General features: G+C 47.9%; 1 protein-coding gene across 1 annotated transcript; it reads left to right on the forward strand.

Moving 5' to 3' along the window:
• Positions 1-17,951: 17,951 nt before the first annotated feature.
• Positions 17,952-26,707, forward strand: LOC140410342 (uncharacterized). Its single transcript, XM_072498350.1, has 2 exons — positions 17,952-18,017; positions 23,228-26,707. The coding sequence occupies exon 2, from the start codon at positions 23,525-23,527 to the stop codon at positions 24,785-24,787; it is 1,263 nt and encodes a 420-aa protein (XP_072354451.1). The 5' UTR covers positions 17,952-18,017; positions 23,228-23,524; the 3' UTR covers positions 24,788-26,707.
• Positions 26,708-26,814: the final 107 nt, after the last annotated feature.

Below are 26,814 nucleotides of genomic sequence, written 5' to 3' on the forward strand. Positions count from 1 at the left end.
CCTCAAGTCCATCAGCCTTTCCTCATAAGTCTTTCCCTCCATACCAGGCAACATCCTGGTAAATCTCCTCTGCACCCGCTCCAAAGCTTCCACGTCCTTCCTATAATGAGGTGACCAGAACTGTACGCAATACTCCAAATGCGGCCGTACCAAAGTTTTGTACAGCTGCAACATGACCTCATGACTCCGGAACTCAATCCCTCTACCAATAAAGGCCAACACTCCATAGGCCTTCTTCACAACCCTATCAACCTGGGTGGCAACTTTCAGGGATCTATGTACATGGACACCTAGATCCCTCTGCTCATCCACACTTCCAAGAACTTTACCATTAGCCAAATATTCCGCATTCTTGTTATTCCTTCCAAAGTGAATCACCTCACACTTCTCTACATTAAACTCCATTTGCCACCTCTCAGTCCAGCTCTGCAGCTTATCTATGTCCCTCTGTAACCTGCAACATCCTTCCGCACTGTCGACAACACCACCGACTTTAGTGTCATCTGCAAATTTACTCTCCCACCCTTCTGCGCCCTCCTCTAGGTCATTTATAAAAATGACAAACAGCAACGGCCACAGAACAGATCCTTGTGGTACGCCACTTGTAACTGAACTCCATTCTGAACATTTCCCATCAACAACCACCCTCTGTCTTCTTTCAGCTAGCCAATTTCTGATCCACATCTCTAAATCACCCTCAATCCCCAGCCTCCGTATTTTCTGCAATAGCCTACCGTGGGGAACCTTATCAAACGCTTTACTGAAATCCATATACACCTCATCAACTGCTCTACCCTTGTCTACCTGTTCAGTCACCTTCTCAAAGAACTCAATAAGGTTTGTGAGGCATGACCTACCCTTCACAAAGCCATGCTGACTACCCCTACTGCCACAGGAGGGCATTACACCAACCCATATATAAAGGACACAAACCACATGATCTGCCTCTTTCCAGTGGAGACAGTCAGTGTGTAGAGAGACACAGGGTTGATTCAATATTACACCCACCACGTGGATTGTAGCAGACTGGTTAGTCAGTCTGAGTAGCTATAGAAGGATTAACAGTAGTGGCGAACCCGAATAGTTTAATAAACGTGTTAAAGTTATCTCCACGTTGAACCTTCCTTTGTCAAGTGCACCACAAGGAAGCCGCTTATGCTACGCCTAGAGCATAACAAGACAGTAACAAATACAAAGTCAATCCCCATATCAACAACAACGATCCCATCCTCCCATCACCCCAAACAACGCCCCACCTGACAATATAAGCATCAAATAAAACAAACCCTCCCACGGTGGGAAAAACAAAGGGAACAAAAAAAAAGGAATCAGGAATCGCCTATGGTCACCATTGACCTATGGAGTCCACCTCCCCACCCCTAACATTCAATGCCATCCAATCCCCGAAAGAGCACCGCAAATGACACCCATGAATTGTAAACCCCCCCCCCCTCCCCGACTCCTCCCCTCCACTTCCTCTTATAAAACTCCTCCCCCCAACCTCTGTTCCTTCCCCCCCAACTTTCCACCCCGGCTAGACTCATCGGAACCTGTTCTGCCAGGCTCCGATGGCCGCAGCCCCTCCCCCCACCTCACTCCCGTTCAGTGGCCGGCTTAAACCGGCCAGCGTGGAGGCCCCCACCCGGGTCTCTTTCCCCCTTGCCCGGTCCCAGGAAAACCAAGAAATCCCCTTTAGCACACAACCCCAGCACATACACCCAAGCCCCAAAGAACAATTATTGCAAATGAAAGTTCCAACTCTTCCCTTGTCCAAATATACAGCGTCGACTCATTTAGTACATACACCAACACGCAGTGAAAAAATAAAGTTACATGAGGCTACATCGGTACATGACCATTTCTCAATTCAGCCACAGTCCTTCTGCCTTCGCAAACTCCTCCGCTGCTTCCGCCGTCCCAAAATAAAAGTCCTTGGATTTGTAGGTCACCCTCAACTTAGCTGGGTATACTATACCGCACTGCATCTTACTGATGTACAGTGCCTTCTTCACCCGGCTGAAAGCAGCACGCCTCCTCACCAGCTCCACCGTAAAGTCCTGATATATGCGTATACCACCTCCAGCCCACTACACCACCCGCTTCTGCTTTGCCCAGCACAGAACCTTCTCCTTCACACTGTACCTACGAAAACACAGAGTCACTACTCTTAATGGCTCACTCTCCTTTGGTACAGGCCTCCACGACCGATGAGCCCGATCCAGTTCATATCGGGAAGGATCCTCCCCCTCCCCCAATAGCTTCGCCAACATCATGGCAAAATACTCAGTTGGCCTCGGGCCTTCCACTCCTTCGGGCAGACCCACAATCCTCAGATTCTGTCGCCTGGATCTGGTTTCCAAGTCATCCATTTTGGCTCGCAGACCCTTGTTGATCTCTATCACCTTCCGCATCTCCTTCCCCATCGAGGTAAGTTGATCACCGTGCTGCAATAATGTCTCTTCCACTTCCTTCAGTGCCTCACCTTGCTCCTGCACCTCCGCCACTGCGCTCAATACCGCCACCCTCTCCGGGGAAATCGCCTCCTCCACCAGCACTTTCAATACCACCCCCATCTCCTTCCTCATCATAAGATCATAAGACATAGGAGTGGAAGTAAGGCCATTCGGCCCATCGAGTCCACTCCACCATTCAATCATGGCTGATTTCAACTCCATTTACCCGCTCTCTCTCCATAGCCCTTAATTCCTCGAGAAATCAAGAATTTATCAACTTCTGTCTTAAAGACACTCAACGTCCCGGCCTCCACCACCCTCTGTGGCAATGAATTCCACAGACCCACCACTCTCTGGCTGAAGAAATTTCTCCTCATCTCTGTTCTAAAGTGACTCCCTTTTATTCTAAGGCTGTGCCCCCGGGTCCTAGTCTCCCCTGCTAATGGAAACAACTTCCCTACGTCCACCCTATCTAAGCCATTCATTATCTTGTAAGTTTCTATTAGATCTCCCCTCAACCTCCTAAACTCCAATGAATATATCCCAGGATCCTCAGACGTTCATCGTATGTTAGGCATACCATTCCTGGGATCATCCGTGTGAATCTCCGCTGGACCCGCTCCAGTGCCAGTATGTCCTTCCTGTGGTGTGGGGCCCAAAATTGCTCACAGTATTCTAAATGGGGCCTAACTAATGCTTTATAAAGCTTCAGAAGTACATCCCTGCTTTTATATTCCAAACCTCTTGAGATAAATGACAACATTGCATTTGCTTTCTTAATTACGGACTCAACCTGCAAGTTTACCTTTAGAGAATCCTGGACTAGGACTCCCAAGTCCCTTTGCACTTCAGCATTATGAATTTTGTCACCGTTTAGAAAATAGTCCATGCCTCTATTCTTTTTTCCAAAGTACAAGACCTCGCACTTGCCCACGTTGAATTTCATCAGCCATTTCTTGGACCACTCTCCTAAACTGTCTAAATCTTTCTGCAGCCTCCCCACCTCCTCCATACTACCTGCCCCTCCACCTATCTTTGTATCATCGGCAAACTTAGCCAGAATGCCCCCAGTCCCGTCATCTAGATCGTTAATATATAAAGAGAACAGCTGTGGCCCCAACACTGAACCCTGCGGGACACCACTCGTCACCGGTTGCCATTCCGAAAAAGAACCTTTTATCCCAACTCTCTGCCTTCTGCCTGCCAGCCAATCGTCAATCCATGTTAGTACCTTGCCTCGAATACCATGGGCCCTTATTTTACTCAGCAGTCTCCCGTGAGGCACCTTATCAAAGGCCTTTTGGAAGTAAAGATAGATAACATCCATTGGCTCTCCGAGGTCTAACCTATTTGTTATCTCTTTTTGTTATCGTCCTATTTGTTATCGTCTCCATGTGTTTTGTCAACTGCCTTTCAAGTTCCGCGGCCATCACCGTAGTCATCTCTTCAGCCGTGGGCAATGCGGCCTCCACTGGTGCCCCAGCCTCCACTTTTCTTGCCGTCCCCGCGGTGACCTTTCCACTCCCTGACGGACTTTCAGCCACTTTTTTCACGGCCGTTTTTTAACTTATTTTCGACATTTCCCTTCACTGTGCCTTCTCCCTGCTTTTGACGCCTCCGCTGCCCTTGGGACAGGGCGTTAAACCCTGAAAATGCCATTCCCGAACTGGAGCCCTCTAATGTGCGGCTGCCTCCTGCCCGCCGTCACCGGAAGTTCTGTTCTGGGCGGAATTTAATGGAGCCAAATCTGCACAAGTATAAAGTAAAGTGCGATTCAGCCAGTTGTATCCAGCAAAACTGTGAGTCACGTACAACAATAATGAACATTATTTCAACAGGCCAGAATCTCATCTCTCGTCCCGTGTAACCCCCATTATTTTGATCCTTCCCCACTGTCTTGTGTGTATGTGGGTGGAGATTGGGGCAGAATTAGGGGAGTAATTAGATTAGCAGACCATTGGTCTAATATCGCCATTACATATTTAACTCTTCTCTTGTTGTCCTTTTGTGTTTTACTTACATATCTGATGCCTGTAAGTCTCTCAGTTGAGGGTCAAAGATCTCAGGAAAATATACGAATTATTTTTAATTCACTTATTTTGGACACTGGGATTTTGGTGCTGGTATTGACTACTGACTCGCCCAGGATGTCGGAACATAAACTGGGGGATCGACGAGGATCTGGAGGGTTAGACGGCACACATTTTGTGTACAGTGTAAAGCATAAGGGGCGGGATTCTTCGTTTTTGAGACTAAGTGTTGAGCCAACGGAGAATTTGTGGACTTTCACGACAGAAAACCCAGTGCCATGCCTGCACCAACTCTGCAATTATTTAGGGACCAGCACCAGTACCATGTGGAACACCATCGATTCCAATGAAAAACAGTACGGGATTCGCCAGGTCCATGATCGACACTCGGGAGGCTGACAAGCTTCAGCCGCACATAAACATTACACCCCCCACATACACTTATCCCAGACAAAAAGATGGCACTGATTCTGCTGGAGCGCACCCATTCAGCTGATGGGTCAACTGGGGCCAGAGGGTACCGGTGGGGGTGTGGGGGACACGTTTAAGACCCATGTTTATAGTGGGCTGTTAGCGGTGTGTGGTTTCATGCCTGCCTTGACGGCGATGGCAATGGTGCACCATAACTGTCCACCCGCACCCCACATCCCACCACCTGGCCATGCCCCATTACTGCCCCGGTCCTGGCAGAAGCCCCTAGCCAGCGGCACGACTGTCAGCAAAGTATGGCAATGTTGGACACTGTCCGTAGCCCCTCTCTCTCCCTCAGCAGCCAAGTCACCGGTTTCACGATTTTTGAAAGCACAAGTGAACCACGCCGTCAGGAACTCAGCTCATCGGAGGCGGAGAATCGCGGAGGCCCCAGAGAACACCGGGTCGGGCCCGCTAATAATATGCAAATAGTGTTTACTGTACGTACGGAATGAAATGCTTTGACGTCACTTTTGAAGTGACGAAGAATTTCAATTTGCGTCAACTCGATGCCTGCCGCGATTTTGGTGTCAGAAGCTATTCTCCGCCCAATCGCAATTCCCGATTTCGGCGTCGGCTAACGGAGAATCCTGTCCAAGGTTTCTAGTAACAGTATGGCTGTGGAAACTGCTAAGTATTTTCTCCAGGTGGAAGATTGTGGTAGTCACCACAGTTTGTATATATCATATACGAGATGTATTACGGTAAGGCTCCTGTACTACAGGTACGGGGGTAGATCCCTGCCTGCTGGCTCCGCCCAGAAGGCGGAGTATAAATGTGTGTGCTCACCAAGCTGCAGCCATTTCAGCAGCAGCTGCGGGAGGCTACACATCTCTGCGTAATAAAGCCTTGATTACTCTCTACTCTCGTCTCGTTGTAATTGATAGTGCATCAATTTATTAAGCAGAGATTTCACAACGATGGACCTCCACATCAAGCCTGATCGCCTGCAGCTGCACCCTCAGGCAGACAATGCCAAGTCGGCCTTCGCACATTGGCTAGCTTGCTTTGAAGCATACATCGGATCTGCGACAGAACCACCCTCAGAGGCACAGAAGCTCCAGATCCTCTACACGCGGCTGAGCTCTGATATCTTTCCCCTCATCCGGGACGCGCCTACCTACGCTGAGGCCATAGCACTACTGAAAGAGAAGTACACTCAGCAGACCAACAAGTTCTACGCCAGGCACCTCCTGTCCACGCGGCATCAACTCACCGGTGAGTCTGTGGAAGATTTTTGGCGTGCCCTGCACGCCCTGGCGAGGGACTGCGATTGCCAGGCAGTTTTGGCTGTTGAACATTCCGAACTCCTAATTAGGGACGCTTTCGTTACAGGCATAGGGTCGGCGTACATCCACCAGCACCTCTTAGAAGGGGCTACCTTTGACCTCTCAGCGACCAAGAAACTCGCGATCTCACCAACGGTCACCTCCCGTAATGTACAAGCGTATGCACCCGACCGCACAGCCCCCCCCTCCAGGACATCGTGGACCCTACCAGCGAACACCCCATCATGGACCCCACCACCGACCTCCCCCAGCCAACCCCAAGCCTGCGCCGTGCGGCAGCCAGCCAACCCCGGGGGACCCAAGTGCTACTTCTGCGGACAGACAAAGCACCCCCGGCAGCGCTGCCCGGCACGGAGCACGGTCTGCAAGGCCTGCGGGAAGAAAGGACATTTCGCTGCTGTGTGCCAGGCCCGCTCGATCGCTGCTGTAACCAGGCCCACTGTTCTTGCACCCCCCACGTGCGACCGTGGGCGCCGCCATTTTCGCCCCCGCAACCCAAGAGCGGCCCATGGGCGCCGCCACCTTCCTTGCCTCAGGACACGTGCAGCCCGTAGGCGCCGCCATCTTCCCCCCCATCAGGCCTCGTGCGGTCTGTGAGCACTGCCATCTTCCCCGCCTCAGGACCCCTGCTCACGGGCACCTCATCAGGTTGCTCATCACCTGCCGACCAGCCAGGGGCCTTCCAACACCAGCTACAGCTCGCCTCCATCAAGATCGACCAGTCCTGGCCGCACAACCTCGCAACCGCGTCGACGACGGTAAAGGTCGATGGGCACAAGACATCTTGCCTTCTTGACTCCGGGAGCACAGAGAGCTTCATCCACCCCAATATGGTTAGGCAATGCTCCCTCGCAGTACACACCATTAACCAGAGAATCACCCTGGCCTCCGGATCCCATTCCGTGGAGAACCGGGGGTACTGCACCACCACCTCACCATCCAGGGCGTAGAGTTCACTGACTTCCGGCTCTACGTCCTCCCCAACCTCTGCACTGCCTTGCTACTCGGCCTGGACTTCCAGTGCAACCTCCAAAGTCTAATTGGCGGGCCCCTACCACCCCTTACTGTGTGCGGTCTCACGACCCTTAAGGGCGACCTGCCTTCTCTGTTTGCAAACCTCACCCCGGATTGCAAACCCGTAGCCACCAGGAGCAGACGGTACAGTGCCCAGGACAGGACCTTCATCAGGTCTGAGGTCCAGTGGCTGCTGCGGGAAGGCATTATCGAGGCCAGCAACAGCCCCTGGCGAGCCCAAGTGATAGTTGTGAAAACAGAGGAGAAAAACGGGATGGTCGTTGACTACAGTCAGACCATCAATCGGTACACACAGCTCGACGCGTACCCCCTCCCACGCATATCTGATATGGTCAATCAGGTTGCACAGTACCGGGTCTTCTCGACAGTGGACCTGAAATCTGCCTACCACCAGCTCCCCATTCGCAAGACGGACCGCCTGTACACCGCGTTTGAAGTGGACGGCCGCCTTTACCACTTCCTTAGGGTTCCCTTCGGCGTCACTAATGGGAACTCGGTCTTCCAATGGGAGATGGACCGAATGGTTGACCGGTACGGACTGCGAGCCACCTTCCCGTACCTGGATAACGTCACCATCTGCGGCCGCGGCCAGCAGGACCACGACGCTACCCTTTCCAAATTTCTCCACATCGTCAAACTCCTCAACCTAACGTACAACAAGGCGAAGTGCATCTTCAGCACCAACCGCTTAGCCATCCTTGGCTATGTGGTGCAAAATGGAGTTCTAGGACCCGACCCCGATCGCATGTGCCCCCTCATGGAACTCTCTCTCCCCCACTACCCCAATGCCCTCAAACGATGCCTGGGGTTCTTCTCATACTACACCCAGTGGGTCCCTAACTATGCGGACAAGGCCCGCCCACTCATTCACTCCACTGTTTTCCCCCTGACGGCTGAGGCTCACTAGGCCTTCAACGGTATCAAGGCCGACATCGCCAAGGCCGCGATGTACGCTGTCGACGAGATGCTCCCCTTCCAAGTCGAGAGCAATGCACCAGACGTCGCTCTGGCCGCCACCCTCAACCAGGCAGGCAGGCCCGTTGCACCCTCCATGCCTCCGAAATTCGGCATTCCCCCGTCGAGAAGGAGGCCCAAGCCATCGTAGAAGCTGTGCGGCATTGGAGGCATTACCTGGCCGACAGGAGACTCACTCTCCTCACTGACCAACGGTTGGTTGCCTTCATGTTCAATAACACACAGCGGGGCAAGATCAAAAATGACAAAATCTTGAGGTGGATGACCGAGCTCTCCACCTACAATTACGAGATTTTGTATCGCCACAGTAAGCTCAACGAGCCCCCCGATGCCCTATCCCGAGGTACATGTGCCAGCGCACAGGTGGACCGACTCTGGACCCTACACAACGCTTTCTGTCACCCAGGAGTCACCCGGTTCCTTCACTTCATAAAGGCCCGCAATCTGCCCTACTCCATTGAGGAGGTCAGGGCTATCACCAGAGACTGCCAGGTCTGCACGGAGTGCAAACCGCACTTCTACCGGACAGACCGCGTGCATCTGGTGAAGGCCTTCCACCCCTTTGAATACCTCAGCGTGGATTTCAAAGGGCCCCTCCCCTCCACCAACCGAAACACGTACTTCCTTAACGTGGTCAACGAATACTCCACATTCCCCTTCGCCATCCCATACCACGACATGACGTCTGCCACCGTCATCAAAGCACTCAACACAATCTTCGCTCTGTTCGGTTTCCCCGCCTACGTCCACAGCGACCTGCCCTTATGAGTGATGAGCTGCGTCAGTACCTGCTGAGCAAGGGCATCGCCTCGAGCAGGACCCCTGGGGAAACGGGCAGGTGCAGCGGGAGAATGGGATGGTCTGGAAGGCCGTCCAGCTGGCCCTACGGTCCAAAGATCTCCCGGTCTCCCGCTGGCAGGAGGTCCTCCCCGACTCCCTTCACTCCATCCGATCGCTACTTTGCCCGACGACTAATGCAACCCCCCATGAACGTCTCCTTGCCTTCCCCGGGACGTTCACCTCCTGTGTTTTGCTCCCAACGTGGCTGGTGGCTCCAGGACCCGTTCTCCACCGCAAGCACGTGCGACTCCATAAGACGGACCCGTTGGTCGAGAGGGTACAGCTACTCCATGCAAACCCACAGTGCGCCTACGAGGCATACCCCGACGGCCGCCAAGATACAGTCTCCCTCCGGGACCTGGCACCAGTTGCCCCCCCCCCTCTTCCCTGGCACCATCCTTCCTCCCTCCAGCGCACCTCACCACACCCCCCGCCCCAGGACGATCCGTCCTCCCCTTGGTCCCACCCGGGGATGAAGATGAGGTCTACACGCTCCCGGAGTCACTGGCGACCGAGCCGATGCCTTCATTGCCACCGGGACTGCGGCGCTCACAACGGAGAATCAAGGCCCCCGATCGACTGAATTTGTGAACTTTCCCCAAAATGTTAACCTCAAAATGCATGTAAATAGTTTTCCACCCCCCCTGCTGGACTCTTTTTTAACAGGGGGTGAATGTGGTAGTCACCACTGTTTGTATATATCACATACGAGATGTAATATGGTTAGGCTCCTGTACAACAGGTACGGGGATTGATCCCTGCCTGCTGGCTCCGCCCAGTAGGCAGAGTATAAATGTGTGTGCTCACCGAGCTGCAGCCATTTCAGCAGCAGCTGCAGGAGGCTGCACATCTCTGCTTAATAAAGCCTTTATTACACTCTACTCTCGTCTCGTCGTAATTGATAGTGCATCAATCGCAATTCCCGATTTTGGCGTCAGCTAACGGAGAATTCTGTCCAAGGTTTCTAGTGGAAACTGCTAAGTATTTTCTCCAGGTGGAAGATTTAACTCAAGTTTACTTATTGGGGCTTCACAAAGATAAACTTGTTGGGATGGCAGGTGAATTACAAATTCCCCACGGTAGGCTATTGCAGAAAATACCGAGGCTGGGGATTGAGGGTGATTTAGCGGTTTGGATCAGAAATTGGCTAGCTGGAAGAAGACAAAGCGTGGTGGTTGATGGGAAATGTTCAGACTGGAGTCCAGTTACTAGTGGTGTACCACAAGGATCTGTTTTGGGGCCACTGCTGTTTGTCATTTTTATAAATGACCTGGAGGAGGGCTGGTTTAGCTCACTGGGCTAAATCCTGGCTATTAAAAGCAGACCAAGGCAGGCTAGCAGCACGGTTCGATTCCCGTACCTGCCTCCCCGAACAGGTGCTGGAATGTGGCGACTAGGGGCTTTTCACTGTAACTTCATTGAAGCCTACTCGTGACAATAAGCGATTTTCATTCATTCATAGAAGGATGGGTGAGTAAATTTGCAGATGACACTAAAGTTGGTGCAGTTGTGGACAGTGCAGAAGGATGTTGCAGGTTACAGAGGGACATAGATCAGCTGCAGAGCTGGGCTGAGTAGTGGCAAATGGAGTTTAATGCAGAAAAGTGTGAGGTGATTAATTTTGGAAGGAGTAACAGGAGTACAGAGCACAGGGCTAATGGTAAGATTCTTGGAAGTGTGGATGAGCAGAGAGATCTCGGTGTCCATGTACATAGATCCCTGAAAGTTGCCACCCAGGTTGATAGGGTTGTGAAGAAGGCCTATGGAGTGTTGGCCTTTATTGGTAGAGGGATTGAGTTCCGGGGTCATGTTGCAGCTGTACAAAACTCTGGTACGGCCGCATTTGGAGTATTGCGTACAGTTCTGGTCACCGCATTATAGGAAGGACGTGGAAGCTTTGGAGCGGGTGCAGAGGAGATTTACCAGGATGTTGCCTGGTATGGAGGGAAAATCTAATGAGGAAAGGCTGATGGACTTGAGGTTGTTTTCGTTAGAGAGAAGGTTAACAGGAGACTTAATAGAGGCATACAAAATGATCAGGGGGTTAGATAGGGTGGACAGTGAGAGCCTTCTCCCGCGGATGGAAATGGCTAGCACGAGGGGACATAGCCTTAAACTGAGGGGTAATAGATATAGGACAGAGGTCAGAGGTAGGTTCTTTACGCAAAGAGTAGTGAGGCCGTGGAATGCCCTACCTGCAACAGTAGTGAACTCGCCAACATTGAGGGCATTTAAAAGTTTATTGGATAAGCATATGAATGATAATGGCATAGTGTAGGTTAGATAGCTTTTGTTTTTTGACTTCCCATGTCGGTGCAACATCGTGGGCCGAAGGGCCTGTACTGCGCTGTATCGTTCTATGTTCTATGTACCTGAAGGGAGTTCCAGCTAAGATTTGAGAGAACTTCGCCCCACCTGGGATAGAGATTCAAAAGGAGCTCCAAACAGAACTGAAACCAAAAACACATTGAATCATCCAGCAGGGCATTCCAGAAAAAAACATCAATCCGCATCGAGGATCTGCTTAGCCCTGGGATTGCAATGGAGCTGATTAGTTGCTAGCCAATTCCATCAAAATGACATCACGTGGTATGCGACAGAACATAAGAGGTCTGACGGATCAGTCCAAATGACCTGTCCACCCATCGCCCCCCCCCCTTACTGGGGCACTGCCAGCCAGACCCCGGCGATTCTTCCCACCGCACCCTAAATGACCACCCTGCCCCCAGCAAATCACCTCAATATCTGGCTCCTGCAATGAAATGCATTGGGAACTGGATACTGACTGTCACATTGCTGTGCCACCTGAGCAGGGGCAGTGTCATCCCTGACATTTAACAGTGGGTGGGGGGAAATCCACAAACTGCCTGATGTAGGTGTGTCTTATTCAGAGGATAGATACAAAACATTGGTGTTTCTCACCTTGCTAAACCAGGAAAATAATGAGTTCTGGAAAGAATTATAGATTCTTTTCAGTTTTTCTGCACAAAAGGAACAGAACTAAACAGATCAGAAACCTTCCAGGTTTGACCTATGGTCTATTGCGTTTCCTGCCGTCAGCCACCAGTGTTGGTGCTGTTACGGTTGTGTGGGCACCAGCTGAGGACAAGAACCGTGGTTAGTACTTTTGCTTCACAGCTCCAGGGTCCCAGGTTCGATTCCCGGCTTGGGTCACTGTCTGTGCCGAGTCTGCACGTTCTCCCTATGACTGCGTGGGTGTCCTCCGGGTGCTCCGGTTTCCTCCCACAAGTCCCAAAAGAGCTGCTGTTAGGTATTTGGACATTCTGAATTTTCCCTCTGTGTATCCGAACAGGCGCCGGAATGTGCCGACTAGGGACTTTTCACAGTAACTTAATTGCAGTGTTAATGTAAGTCTACTTGTGACAATAAAGATAATTATTATTAAATAGCAGCTTGCAGTGGTGTGTGTGTGTGTGTGGCGGGTGGGGTTTCTGCTAACAACCAAATGTCTGTAATCAGTGGCGGACCTACATTTTTGGGGCCCTGAAGCTTGAACTGTTATGGGGACTGCTTCGCAACCAACAACGAGGTCCGGGTAACCACTGTTATCTTCTTCAATGGGGTTGTTCCACGACAGATCACCACAAATTTATTTAAAATTTAACCACTACATCTCAGATTTTGATTAAAATTGCTGTATTGGATTATCTCACATGTCAAAGTCACTGGTGTGAATAAAAAATTCCTATGCCTTATAGTTTTCGAGTTATGGGGGGATGAAAATTAGGGAAATGTTATGATGCATCATAGAATGATGAAATAAAACATAGAAAAAACCACAGTCAATATAATCTTTTATTTTAGTTACCAATGAGAATACATTTTACAAAATACTCTTTTTTCTGTTTTTTCTAGCAACATATTCACATACCGTTTTGTCATATGAGAGCTTCCTTGCAATGTCATTTTCTAGAGACAATATGCATAAAGAATTTAAGCGCTCTTCAGTCATGGTAGACCAAAATTTGTTCTTTATAAAGGATAGCTTTGGAAAATTCCTTTCTGCTTCACAGCTCGTGATAGGCATTGTCAAGTACAGTAATATTGGGGAACACTTCAATTAGGTGTTGCTCACAAATAAGCTGAAGAACTTCTGCACATTGCATTTTAGTTGACGTGTTTTCTTCTGTGTTTTGGGAATTCCTAAGGTGCAAATATTCTTTGAACTGATAACACTCGTTTACTAATTTGTGGTCAATATCATCTTTGTACTACGATATTATAAGTTTAATACTGTCCACATCAATTTCAGAATTGTTCACCAATTCTGAGAGGAACTTGAACCTTTTCGCAATCTGCTCATATGGGTCAATCCTCTTGCGTAACTGGATTATCAAGCAGTCATAGAGTTGATATAGAACTTCTATCCTAAATTTGTCAGCTCCTCTCAAAGAAGCAATACCACTTGTTCCATCTGAAAATTTCCTTGTAACAATGTGTTTGGAAGCATCAGAATAACTTGAGGTGATATCTTCACACAAACCTTTTACTTCTGATTCATAGTGTGCAATCCTATCGGCTGAACTTTTTCTGAGTTCTTTAACAAACGAAAGTAAAGATGATAGCAGAAGATAACCTTCAAATACATCAAAACCAGGGGTTTGGTGTTTCTTACTTGTTTTGTTGAAACACTCCAGCACTTCTTCCCAAACGACTGTTAAAATAGCATATTCCAGCTTTACCAACTTGTGGTATAAATTCTTTGCATCTCGTTTACATTTAGGCTTCTCGTCTTGAGTCTTCAAAAATATGTTTGAGAGTTTGTAAAATACCCGTCTATCCATTTTTAATTGCCCGGACAGCTTCATAGTATGCTGATCGTCTAGTTACACTTAAGCTCTTTAGAGAAAAATGTAGATTGCCCTGTGTTTAAAATCCCCCGTCTTTGTGGAGATCCAGAAAAGAAAACATACAGCTCCTGCAAAATGCCAAAATAGTCAACAACTTCAGGTACAGTAGACACTGCGTTTTCTCCAACAAGGTTAAGTGAATGGGCTGCACATGGTGCATAGTCTGCATACCTGTTAATGTTTTTAAAGAGTGCTTGCAGCCCTTTCTCCGAGCCCTTCATGTTGGATGCATTATCGTAGGACTGACCACGGATATTTTCAAGTGAAAGCTTATGTTCACCCAGGACTTGTTGTATTTTGTTGAACAAGGTCGTGGATGAATGGTTTTCTATCAGTACAAATGTTAAAAATCTCTCACAGGGTTTTCCATTATAGCAGATTCGAACCACAATTACCAGCTGGTCAACATGTGTCAGGTCAGGCGTAGAACAATAATAGAGTAGTATTTGGTGTCTAGGTTGTTGATTTGATTCACAATTTCATTTTGCACGTTTTCCCATGATTTCTATCAATTCTTCATACACGGGTTTGGAAAAGTAAGTAGCATTTACTTTTTCATTTCTCGAGATGTTCATGTAAAAATGGGTCGAACTCTGCAATATGTTCAATGGCCCCCATGAAGTTTCCATTATTTGGTGAGCCCCACTTCTCCTTCCCGAACAGGCGCCGGAATGTGGCGACTAGGGGCTTTTCACAGTAACTTCATTTGAAGCCTACTTGTGACAATAATGATTTTCATTTCATTTCATGACCTCTAAATGCCAAACCTCTTTCACTTAAAAACTTTATAACAGCTACAACTCTTTTCAGTACTTCAAAATAATACTGTATGGTTTTTCTCATCTGTTCTTCAAGTTGCTGATCCACAGTATTTTTATTTTGTTATCCAACACAACATCGCCCTCTTATGTTCCATGCTGTCTTCATGATTCTCCAGAGTTCTGAGTAATTTCACCCAGTCAGAAAACCCACCTGTTGTAAGTAATGTTTGGCGTTTAGAAAAGAGTTTGCAAACAAAACTTTATATACAGCCTTTGCTCTTTAAGTAAACTAACTAGGATCTCATCACAGTCTGGCCATTTTTCAATCTTTTTTCAAAATATTTGTTTGAGAAACTTCTGTTTTGCTTCTTGTAAACCCTGCTTGATTTGGTATATACATCATCTGGTTTATTATTTTGAAAAAGACCTATGTCTTGCATGATACAATTCTGTATGAAATCATTATCAACAGTTATGGGCCAGTTTTCGAGGTCACGGAATTCTTTGAAATCACTGAATTTGCTTCCTGTTTCATGTTTCCGCTCAGTCTCTGCTTGTTCCGTGGTACTTTCATGTTGACTACTGTGATCGTCATCTGTATCAAAAGCGTCAATAGTGGGTTGAATATTGCTAGAAAGAGCTCCCATGGTTTGTGCACTATCACTGGCTTCAATGGTGTTTGCTTGGCTTGTTTCAACTGTAGATGTTGACAAACTTGGCATTGCAAAATAGTTTGTTAGTTTTTGATATTTAGAAATTTTGTCAGATCGCTTTTCATTGAGTTTGCGTTTTTGGTATCCACTTAAGTACTTTCGTGAACTCATTGTTATAACTCTAGGGTCTTGACCTCTGTTAAAAAGGGAAGAAAATTACATTAGCCACAGCAGAACAGCCAACTTACCGTGACACTCCACCTTTACAACATCTGTGCGACTGACTCTCAAACTTTGGGATTGTTGAAATATATACAACAAAAAATTAATCCATTTGAGTCGTGTGACTATTGTCGCATGCTTTGAAAGGAAAAAAAATTAGGTCTACTTTCTGAGAAAAGTTTTTTTTAAAAAAACCTTCTCAGAAAGTAAAGCGCCATTTTTTAAGATTTATAATAAATAAGCTAAATAGGCTAAACTAGGCTATGTTCAAGCTAGCCTACGCTAGGCTAGGTGAAGTTAGGCAAGACTAGGCCACCAAAACTCATAGGCTAAGGTAATGTAACACAATTTTACCATTATTTGAACACTTTTCATAATAAACACCTGTAATTTAACACAAATTCACCCTTTTATTACTTTTTCATAAATACTTGTAATATAGTATTAGCCTAGGCTATGCGGTCGTAGCTTACCTTCCATTCACCTCTTCATAAAAACAATAGGCTTAGGCTAATCTAACACTATTTCACCTTTATTACTTTCCTTACTTTTCTAAATATAACATTTATTTTTGAGTAGGGGTAATTAAAATATTGTATCCTTTTGAACACTTTATTGAAAAAAATTCTTGTCAATGAGTCCTATCAAGTTGAAAATTCACGTTAGCATTGTGATTGCCTTTTCAACGGCTCCCCTTTTTTGTTACGACACGTCATCTACATATTAAATATATTTAGAATGAAACATCCTTAATTTGAACGTTTTTTCGTTTACGGCTAGCCTACATGATACTTCAAGAATCTTTTAATTTTACATTATTTTACAATACATTATTTTGTATTGAATGACACTATATTATTATTTTATTTTTTTCAAAACCCCTTCTCAAACAGTAGACCCAAAATTTTTAAGCAATGTGGACTAAAGTCGCTTCTGGGGCCCCTCCGGGATTAGGGGTTCTGAAGCTTAAGCCTCATTAGTTTCATAGTAGATCCACCCTTTCTGTAATGTTGCACAGGACATGAATTTTTAAAAAAGAATCACAACAGAAAAGGATTTAACAAGCTCCTCTGTTCTCCCATCCAACACCCAAGGTGGAAGTGGGAATTAGGTAGACTTGTGCTTTGCTGGGCCCCTCCCAGGTTGAAGACTCTGCCCCATACTCTGTCCTCCCACCCAACAGGTAGAGTGGGAGTGGGACTTTTTGCGGTTTGGGTGTTCACTTGACTCCTCCTGGGCTGACGGCTCTGTCCTGTCCTCTGTCCCTCCACCCAAGGTGATAGTGGGACCTTCCATGACGTGGGATCGCTGCCCCACCTATCAACTGCACAGAGGGGATTAACCACACCAGTGTCCTCTGCTATGGAACCAACAGTTGTGGTAACTTGGATAGCCTTGAATTGTTTGCCTTGTAGCAGAGAAGACTGAGGGGGGGGGACATGATTGAGATGTATTTTTCCCCTGATGGAGGGATCAATGACCAGGGGCCATAAACTTAAGGTAAGGGGCACCAGGTTCAGTAGGGATGTGAGGAAAAACGTTTTTACCAGAGGGTGGTGGGCGTTTGGAATTTGCTGCTTAAAACGGCGGTGGAGACAAATACTCTCATGACATTTAAGAAGTATTTAGATGTGCACTTGTGATTCCCAAGGCATACAAGACCATGTTCTGGAAAATGGAATTTAAATAGTTAGGCGGTTGTTTTTGACTGGCACAGACATAATGGACCAAAGGGCCTTTTCTGTGCTGTGTGACTATTCGACTTGGAAGTTCCCCACCAAGTCACTCACCATCCTGACATTGGCTGTTCCTTCAGTTTCTGGTCCAGATACCTGGAACTCCCTCCCTAACAGCACCATGAGTGTAGCTACATGGCAGGGACTGCAGCCCCGCAATAACTAATCTCGCCACCACCTTAAAGTCTAACAGGTTTGTTTCAAATCACTGGCTTGCGGAGCGCAGCAGAGGGGTAGAATTGCGGTGGCCCCATAGAATACCTGGTCGGGCCCACTTTCACCTGAGGAAGGAGCTGCGCTGGGAAAGCTCGTGATTCGAAACAAACCTGTTGGACTTTAACCTGGTGTTGTAAGACTTGGTACTGTGCTCACCCCAGTCCAACGCCAGCATCTCCACATCTTCTCAATAGGCAGGTCGGGATGGGTAATGAACGCTGGGCACAGCAGCGCACACGCACAAATAAAGAAAAGCTTAGTTTAATTTTGTATCCAATACAACCCAGCGAATTAAATGCATGAAGGAAACGAAGTGTTTGGCGAAATGTGGGCGCTGACGCCCAGCAACCTGCGCGCGCGGGGCAGTGCCGCGGTGACCGGGAGCATGCGCAGTGAGTGGGCGAGCAGTTGGAGAGACAGAGAGCCAGGAGCGCGGATGCCGGAGGACCCGGCCGCCGGCCGCTGGTAAGGAAGAGATTCCCGCGGCCGCAGGAGGCAGGGGTCTGAATCAGAAGCTGCGCATCCCACGGCTCTCCCCATCCCATCCCGCTGCGGGTCACCATCTTGTCATCGCGACCAACATGAGTGCATCGCTGACATCTGGGTGACGCACACATAAGTGGGCGGGGCCTCTTGGTTCCAGTGACCAGGAGAGGTGAGAACCAGCGAATCCCCACAGTGCACGGGGGAGGCTATTCGGCCCAGTGTGTCTGCACCCTACCTAGGCCCATTCACCCACCCCATCCCCATAACTCCATAACCAAACCTGACCTACACCTCTGGACTTTTTGGGATATTTGATTCGGTGATGCAAAAGGAAGGAGGTGTTGTGCTGGTGGAGGGTGTGCCCTCATGGGTATGGGTGACCCTGGGAAAGGGCGTCGTCTCAGGTGGCCCTACCGACCAGGAGAGATAATTTGAATTGGGTACTCATGGGGGGGGGGGGGGGGGTGGCGAGGCCCCCAGAGGAGCAGGGGTGGTCCCTGTAACCAGGTGAGATTGTTTGAAAAAAAGATAATGCTGGAAAAATCTCAGCACATCTGGCAGCATCTGTGGAGAGAGAAACAGAGTTAACGTTTTGGATCTGAACTGCTCGTCTGTAAGACAAGCTTATAACCACTAGATCTCTATTTGAGGTTGTTTGATTTTTGCCCCATGGAAGTGGCAGGGCTACAGTGACCCAGTGACCAGGAATTATTAATTTGGTTTGTTTCTCAGTGGGACACGGTGCACAGTGCTTACACTGCTGCCTCATAGTACCAGGGACCCGGGTTCGATTCCGACCTCCGGTGACTGTGTGGAGTTTGTACATTCTCCCTGTCATTGCGTGGGTTTCCTCCAGTTGCTCCGGTTTCCTCCCACAGTCCAAAGTGCAGGTTAGGTGGATTCATCACACTAAATTGCCCCTGAGGGTAGTATTGCAGGAACAGGGTGGGCTCTATTGGTGGCCTTTCTATTGGATGCAAAAATAGACAATGGGCCACTGGAAAACGTGGCTGGAGAAGTAATAATAGGAAGCAAAAAAATGGCAGAACTGAATAGTTATTTTGCATCAGTCTTAACGGTGAAAGACACCAGTGGGATGCCAGAGCTCCAGGAGAATCAGGGGGCAGAGGTGAGTGCAGTGGCCATCACAAAGGAGAAGGTTCTGGGGAAACTGAAAGGTCTGAAGGTGGATAAGTCACCTGGACTGGATGGATGGTCCGAAAAGAGATAGCTGAGGAGATTGTGGAGGCATTGGTGGTTCCCTAACCTTGCCATTTCTATCCCTCATTTTCACAGGGACATGTCTGTCCTGCACTCTAATCAACCTTTCCTTAAAATACTCCCACAAAACTTACGGAATTATGATCGCTATTCCCAAAGTAATTACCGACTGAAACTTCAACCACCTGGCCGGGATCATTCACCAATACCAGGTCCAGTATGGCCCCTTCCTGAGTTGGACTATTTACATACTGCTCTAAAAAACTCTCCTGGATGCTCCTTACAAATTCTGCTCCATCTATGCCTCCAACACTACATGAGTCCCATTCAATGTTGGGGAAGTTAAAATCTCCCATCACGACCACCTATTGCTCTTACATTTTTCTATAACCTGTCTGCATATTTGTACCTCTACTTCACGTTCGCTTTTGGGAGGCCTGTAGTAAAGTCCCAACAATGTTACTGCACCCTTCCTATTTCTTAGCTCTACCCATATTGCCTCAGTGCTCAAATGCTCCATCGTGCCCTCCTTAATCACAGTTGTGATATCATCTCTGACCAGTATTGCAACTCCTTCATCCCTTTTACCTCCCTCTCTATCCCTCCTGAAGCATCTATACCCTGGGAGATTTAGTTGACAGTCTTGCCCTTCCCTCAACCAAGTCTCAGTAATACCAATAACATATTCCCAGGTACTAATCCAAGCCCTAAGTTCATATGCCTTACCTGCTACACTTCTCGCATTGAAACAAATGCACCTCAGACCACCTGTCCCTTTGCGTTCATCATCTCTTCCCTGTCTACTCTTCCCCTTGGCCACATTGAGTTTATCCTCAAGTATATACCTTACTGGCTTTAGTTGCTGCCTCTTTACTGACCTCTAACTTCCTAATCTGGTTCCCAACTCCCTGCCATATTAGTTTAAAACCTCCCCAACAGTGTTAGCAAAAGCACCCCCTAGGACATTGGTTCCAGTCCTGCCCAGGTGTAGACCATCCGATTTGTAATGGTCCCACCCTCCCCAGAACCGGTTCCAATGTCCCCAAAATCTGAACCCGTCCCTCCTGCACCATCTCTCAAACCACGTATTCATTCTGACTATTCTTGAATTTTTACTCTGACTGTCTCGTGGCACTGGTAGCAATCCTGAGATTACTACCTTTGAGTTCCTACTTTTTAACTTATCTCCTAACTCCCTAAATTCTGATTGTAGGACCTCATCCCGTTTTTTACCTATATCGTTGGTGCCTATATGCACCAGGACAACTGGCTGTTCACCCTCCCCCTTCAGTATGTCCTGCAGCCGATCTGAGACATCTCTGACCTGTGCACCCGGGAGGCAACATACCATTCGGAAGTCTTGTTTTCGACCACAGAAACGCCTGTCTACTACCCTTACGATTGAATCCCCTATGACTATAGGCCTGCAAGTCCTTTTCCCGCCCTTCTGTGCAGCAGAGCCAGCCACGGTGCCATGAGCCTGGCTACTACTGCCTTCTCCTGGTGAGTCGTCATCCCCAACAATATCCAAAACGGTATACCTGTTTTGGAGTGAGGTGACCGTAGGGGACACCTGCACTGCCTTCCTGCTCTTTCTCTGCCTTTTGGTCACCCATTCCCTGTCTCCCTCACCAAACCTAATCTGCGGTGTGACCAACTCACTGAACGTGCTATCCACAATCTCCTCAGCATCGCGGATGCTCCAAAGTGAGTCAATCCGCAGCTCCAGCGCCGTCATGCGGTCTAACAGGAGCTGCAGCTGGACACACTTCCCGCACGTGAAGGAGTCAGGGGCATCGGCCGCGTCCCTGAACTCCCACATTGAGCACGAGGAGCATAACACGGGTCTTAGATCTCCTGCCATTTTTACACTTTACCTTAACTGATTACAAATATAATATCAAACAATGAATAAGTGAAAGGAATAAAGATTTTACTTACCAATCACAATACTTACCAATACACGAAGAGTTAAATTTCTCCCAGCTACTGCTAATTGGAGCACTTTCCTTACCAGCCAATCAGGTCACTGCTTTGCTGTGATGTCACTCTTCAAGTTAAGTTTTTAAAGAGGAAAACATACCTTCCCGACAGACCTCTGGCCACTGCTCCCGCCGAAAATCTGAAGGCCGCTTCTACGCCAGCTGTGTCCCCGCCACTCTCCTCGCGCTCTTTTATCCTGTGTCCCCGCCGCTCTCCTCACGCTCTTTTATCCTGTGTCCCCGCAACTCTCCTCGCGCTCTTTTATCCTGTGTCCCTGCCGCTATCCTCGCGCTCTTTCACTGTGTCCCCGCCGCTCTCCTCACGCTCTTTTATCCTGTGTCCCTGCCGCTCTCCTCGCGCTCTTTCATTGTGTCCCAGCCGCTCTCGTCGCGCTCTTTTATCTTGTGTCCCCGCCGCTCTCCTCGCGCTCTTTCACTGAGTCTCTGCCGCTCTCCTCGCGCTCTTTCACTGAGTCTCCGCCGCTCTCCTCGCGCTCTTTCACTAGTCCCCGCCGCTCTCCTCGCACTCTTTCATTGCAGGCTGTGACGTCACAGTTCAACTTCTTTCCACTTCTACCTGCCCTCGAGTCTCCCTCTTGATCTTTACTCGGCTGGGATCCTTACAGTGATTGTCGTTTTTTTTTTGGTTAGAGGAGGAGGTAGGGAGGGAAACACTGAAGAAGTGATTCGGGTTTAACTGTCACTTGACAACAGCTCCTCCACAAACCACCTTCAAGATACGGTGACTGCAATGCACTGATGCAAATTGTCCCCGCAACAGCCAATCAGCAGCTCCTCTCTACTGCCCTCTGCTAGAGTGAGAAACGATCTCATAGAAATTTATAGAATTCTAATAGGATTAGACAGTTTCAGAAAGAATGTTCCCGATGTTGGGGAGTCCAGAACTAGAGGTAATGGTTTGAGGATAAGGGGTAACCTACGACTCAGCTGAGGAAATATTTCTTCACCCAGAGAGTGGTGAATCTGTGGAATTCACAACATCGATACATAGAAGATAGGAGCAGGAGGGAGGCCTTTTGGCCCTTCGAACCTGCTCCAGCATTCATCACGATCATGGCTGACCATCCAACTCAATAGCCTAATCCTGCTTTCTCCCTATAGCCTTTGATCTCATTCTCCCCAAGTGCTATATCCAGCCGCCTCTTGAATATATTCAAAATTTTAGCAGGCTCACCACTGTTTGGGTGAAGAAATGGTTTACCCTGAATCCTCAGACTGTGACCCCTGGTTCTGGACACACCCATCATTGGTAGCATCTACCCTGTCTAGTCCTGTTAAAAGTCTCTATGAGATCCCCCCTCATTCTTCTGAACTCCAGCGAGAACAATCCCAACCTAGTCAATCTCTCCTCATATGACAACCACCGAAAGTAGTTGAAGCCAAAACATTATGTAATTGCAAGAAGGAGTTAGATATAGCTCTCGGGTTAAAGAAATCAGGGATATGGGTATTGAATTTGATGATCAACCATGATCTTCCCCTGCTTCTATTTTCTATGTTTTAATGTGAAACTAATAATGGGCATTAAAGAAAATAGTGTCTGATTTTATTTGAATGGTAAAATTAATTAATTATAAAAACAGTGGAGCTGGGATGGAAAGGAATATTTAACTGACATTCAGGCATCAACCAAATGAGTAATTTTAAGTCCCTCTGCATCTTCTGATTGGTTGTCGGAAGGTGAGGCACCACAAAGAGAAGGGATGAATGGATTTGGAGGTCATGTGATGAAACCTCCAGGAATATGAGTGGCCAGAGTAGCAGGAGATAACTGGGAGCAGAGTAAAGAAATGGTAGAGATGGACCGATGGGTTTGGATTTCGGCACGGGGAGGAAATTGAATGTGGGAGATGGAGATTTGCATCTTTCTCGGACGAGGAAGGGAAAAAGTATCAATAGAAACGAGAATTGTCTGTTCTGCATTTCTTCCCTGTAATTATGTGCTCCTATAAACTCATTTTCCAGAGTGTTGGAAGGTGAGGATGGGAAATCTCAAGCCAAACTTCATCTCAAGATCTGACAGTCACTCATTAATCGGCCTTGAATGCAACAGATTTTCCTCTGAGAAAAGATTTCAAATCTCATTGTTATTGAAAATGCACTGAGGCACAAAGGCATACTAAATGAGAGCTTTCCAGTGCACTGATTTTGAACAGAGCTTTATCCAGTTACACGGCCTGAAAACACATCACATCATTCACAGAGTGGAGAAATTACACACGTTCTTCGTGTGGACAAGGCTTCAATTGATTGTACTGCCTGATGACACATCAGGACACCAGAACTATGGAGAAGCAATGGAAATGTGAAGACTGTGGCAAAGAATTCAGTTGTCACTCCCGACTGGAATACCATCGACGCAGTCACACTGGGGAGAGGCCATGGAAATGTGGCGATTGTGGTAAAAGATTCAATCATCGATACCTGCTGGAATACCATCGACGGAATCACACAGGCGAGAGACCATTCACCTGCTCGATGTGTGGGAAGGGATTTGCTCAATCAGCTAACCTCATGTTGCACCAACGGATTCACACTGATGAGAGGCCGTTTAGCTGCTCTACCTGTGGGAAGAGATTCAATTGTTCAGCCAACCTTAACGGACACCAACGGATTCACTCCACAGAGAGGCCGTTCACCTGCTCCGTATGTGGGAAGGGATTCACTGGATCCTCCGATCTGCTAAAACACCAGCGAACGCACAGTGAGGAGAGGCCGTATCGTTGCATGTCCTGTGGGAACAGGTTCAAGCAGGCATCTACCCTCACGGCACACCAGCTAGTTCACACTGGGGAGAGACCATTCACCTGTTCCTCGTGTGGGAAGGGATTCACTGGGGCATCGGGCCTCCATTCACACCAGAGAATACACACCGAGGAGAAGCCATTTAGCTGCCCCTCTTGTGGGAAGAGGTTCAGGCAGTCATCCACCCTCATTGCGCACCAGCGCATTCACACTGGGGAGAGACCGTTCACCTGCTCAGTGTGTGGAAAGGCATTCACTCATTCATCTGGCCTCCAGTCACACCAGCGCATTCACACAAAGGAGAAGCCGTTCATCTGCTCCTCTTGTGGAAAGAGGTTCAAACATTCAACTGCCCTCCATGCGCATCAGCGAGTTCACACTGGCGAGAGGCCATTCTCCTGCTCCGTGTGTGGGAAGACATTCACTCACTCTTCCAACCTTCTGTCCCACCGTCGCATCCACACCAATGAGAAGCCGTTCAACTGCACTTACTGCGGGAAATGGTTCAGGCAGTCATCCACACTCATGGCACACCAGCGGGTTCACAGTGGTGAGAGGCCGTTCACCTGCTCCATTTGTGGGAAAGGATTCACTCAGTCCGCCAACCTGCTGATGCACCAACGCACTCACACTGGCGAGAGGCCATTCACCTGCTCCATTTGTGGGAAAGGATTCACTCAGTCCAGCAGTCTGCTGTTACACCAACGTACTCATACTGCAGAAGAATATTCACCTGCTGTGTGTGTGGAACCAGATTCACTGAATCACAATACCTGCTGACACCATAAGATGTTGGAGCAGAAGTAGGCCAATCTGCATGTTGACTTTATTCCACCATTCAATGAGATCACGACTGATCTAATGGGATAATCCTCAACTCCACCTTCTCCCCATAACCCATGATTCCCTTACTGGTTAAAAATTTGTCTATCTTGAACATACTTTGTGACCCAACTTCTACAGCCCTCTGGGGTAAGGAATTCCGCAGACTCACTATTATCTGGGAGAAGAAATTCCTCCTCATCTCTGTCTTAAATCTGCTGATGTACCAACGCACTCAAACTGGCGAGAGACACGTCAGCAATGTTCTGAGTTTGGTGTTATTGCTACTGTTTACTCCCATTCAGGAATAATAGTCTGAAAAACGTTTTCTGATGCTAACATTCCCTCTTACTGGCTGGAGTTTAACATTCTGGGTCCACTGATGCCTGGGCTGGACCGTCTGTGATAAAGCACCATCTGTCATCTTTGCCCTCAACTCAAGAACTCGCAACAGCAGTTCATTCACAGCAAAATAGGAACTTTTACTTTATCCTAAATTGATTTTTGGTGCATAATCAACAATTCAGTGTTTGAAAGGTTCCACTCATTAACATCGTCAATTTGTGTTCATTAATCCTTGCTGGTGGTTCTTGCAGATCTGCCGCATTTTGAAATTGATTTATCAAGGTGAATGAAGTAAAATATTTGACAAAAGCTTCATTAATCAACGTGGATACTATTTGAAGTCGCTGCTTCAATCATTTAAGATGCAGCACCCGTAACAAAGTCTGGTTTGAGACCCACTCTGCAGAGATAGCAGCTGGAATTGAAGTATAAAGGAAAGTCTACCCAAAACCCAACTTCAGCACTGCATGAATTGAAAGTAGCTCAGACACAAGTGCATTTGAACACTAGTTCTGGATGTCCCCAACATCGTGAACATTCTTCATGACTTGGTTTGATCCAGAGGTCACATCTTAAGAATAAGGGATAAGCCATTCAGGACTGAGATGAGGAAGAACCTCTTCTCTCTGAGAGTTGTGAACTTGTGGAATTCTCTACTACAGAAAGCTGTTGGGGCCAGTTTGTTGGATATATTCAAGAATGAGCTGAAAGTGCCCCTTGCAGCTAAAGAGATCAAGGGGTATGGAGAGAAATCAAGAGTGGGATTCTGAATATGCATGATCAGCCATGGTGGTGCAGGTTCAAATGGCCGAATGGCCTATTCCTGCACCTATTTTCTACGTTATGTAGCCATCTCAGATGGCCACCTGCAAAGGACCATGGGAATTATGGCCAACCCAGGACTCAGACACACTCAGAGCTTGTGTGTGTATTTGCAACCCAGATAGCTGGACGCGATCGAAACCCCCGCTCGTTTGCATTCTAATGGCCCATTTCCCCAGAACAAAAGGACTGTACTCAGGTAACCGATACAGATGCAGACTAACCGGTGCCACTCGCTTTGCTAAGAAAGCCCAAACAGCCAAGGTCAATGACCGCTCAGGACACACCCAGCCATCAAGGTACCCGCCCCTTTATTGGCCAAAATCGAAGGCAGTGATTGAAGCCTGTTGAATTATTGGCTAAGGACCGCCCCAAAGAGCGCGAAATCCCAGAGGGATAAAAAGAGACATAGCCATGGGTTCGGTCTCTCTTGGCCCCGGCCTATGCCTAAAACCAAGTGTAGCATTACAACCAGAAGACAAGTTCAAGACCAACGATCGCTACCAGACGGATGAGCCCAGCAGAAACGAAGCCACTTCTTCTACCCAGCCGCGCAAGATCCGAACAAAGGCCTTGTTCATCTGCAAAGAGCCGGTTGCCCTGAAGTTAAGTATAGGTTGTTGTAGTTGTTAGGTGTAGTTTAACTTGTAGTGTTTTGTGTTGCATGTCAAAGTAATCCTTGTGTATAAATAAACTATCTTTGAACTTGAACTGACTAACTGGTTGTTTGGTCTTTGATCGATATCCGGTAAAGCCTTGTGGTGGTATCATTTGATACCTGGTGACTCTGAAAAGCAATATTATCATTAATAACTGTC

The sequence above is a fragment of the Scyliorhinus torazame genome, chromosome 4, assembly GCF_047496885.1.
Source record: "Scyliorhinus torazame isolate Kashiwa2021f chromosome 4, sScyTor2.1, whole genome shotgun sequence".
NCBI lineage: Eukaryota > Metazoa > Chordata > Chondrichthyes > Carcharhiniformes > Scyliorhinidae > Scyliorhinus > Scyliorhinus torazame.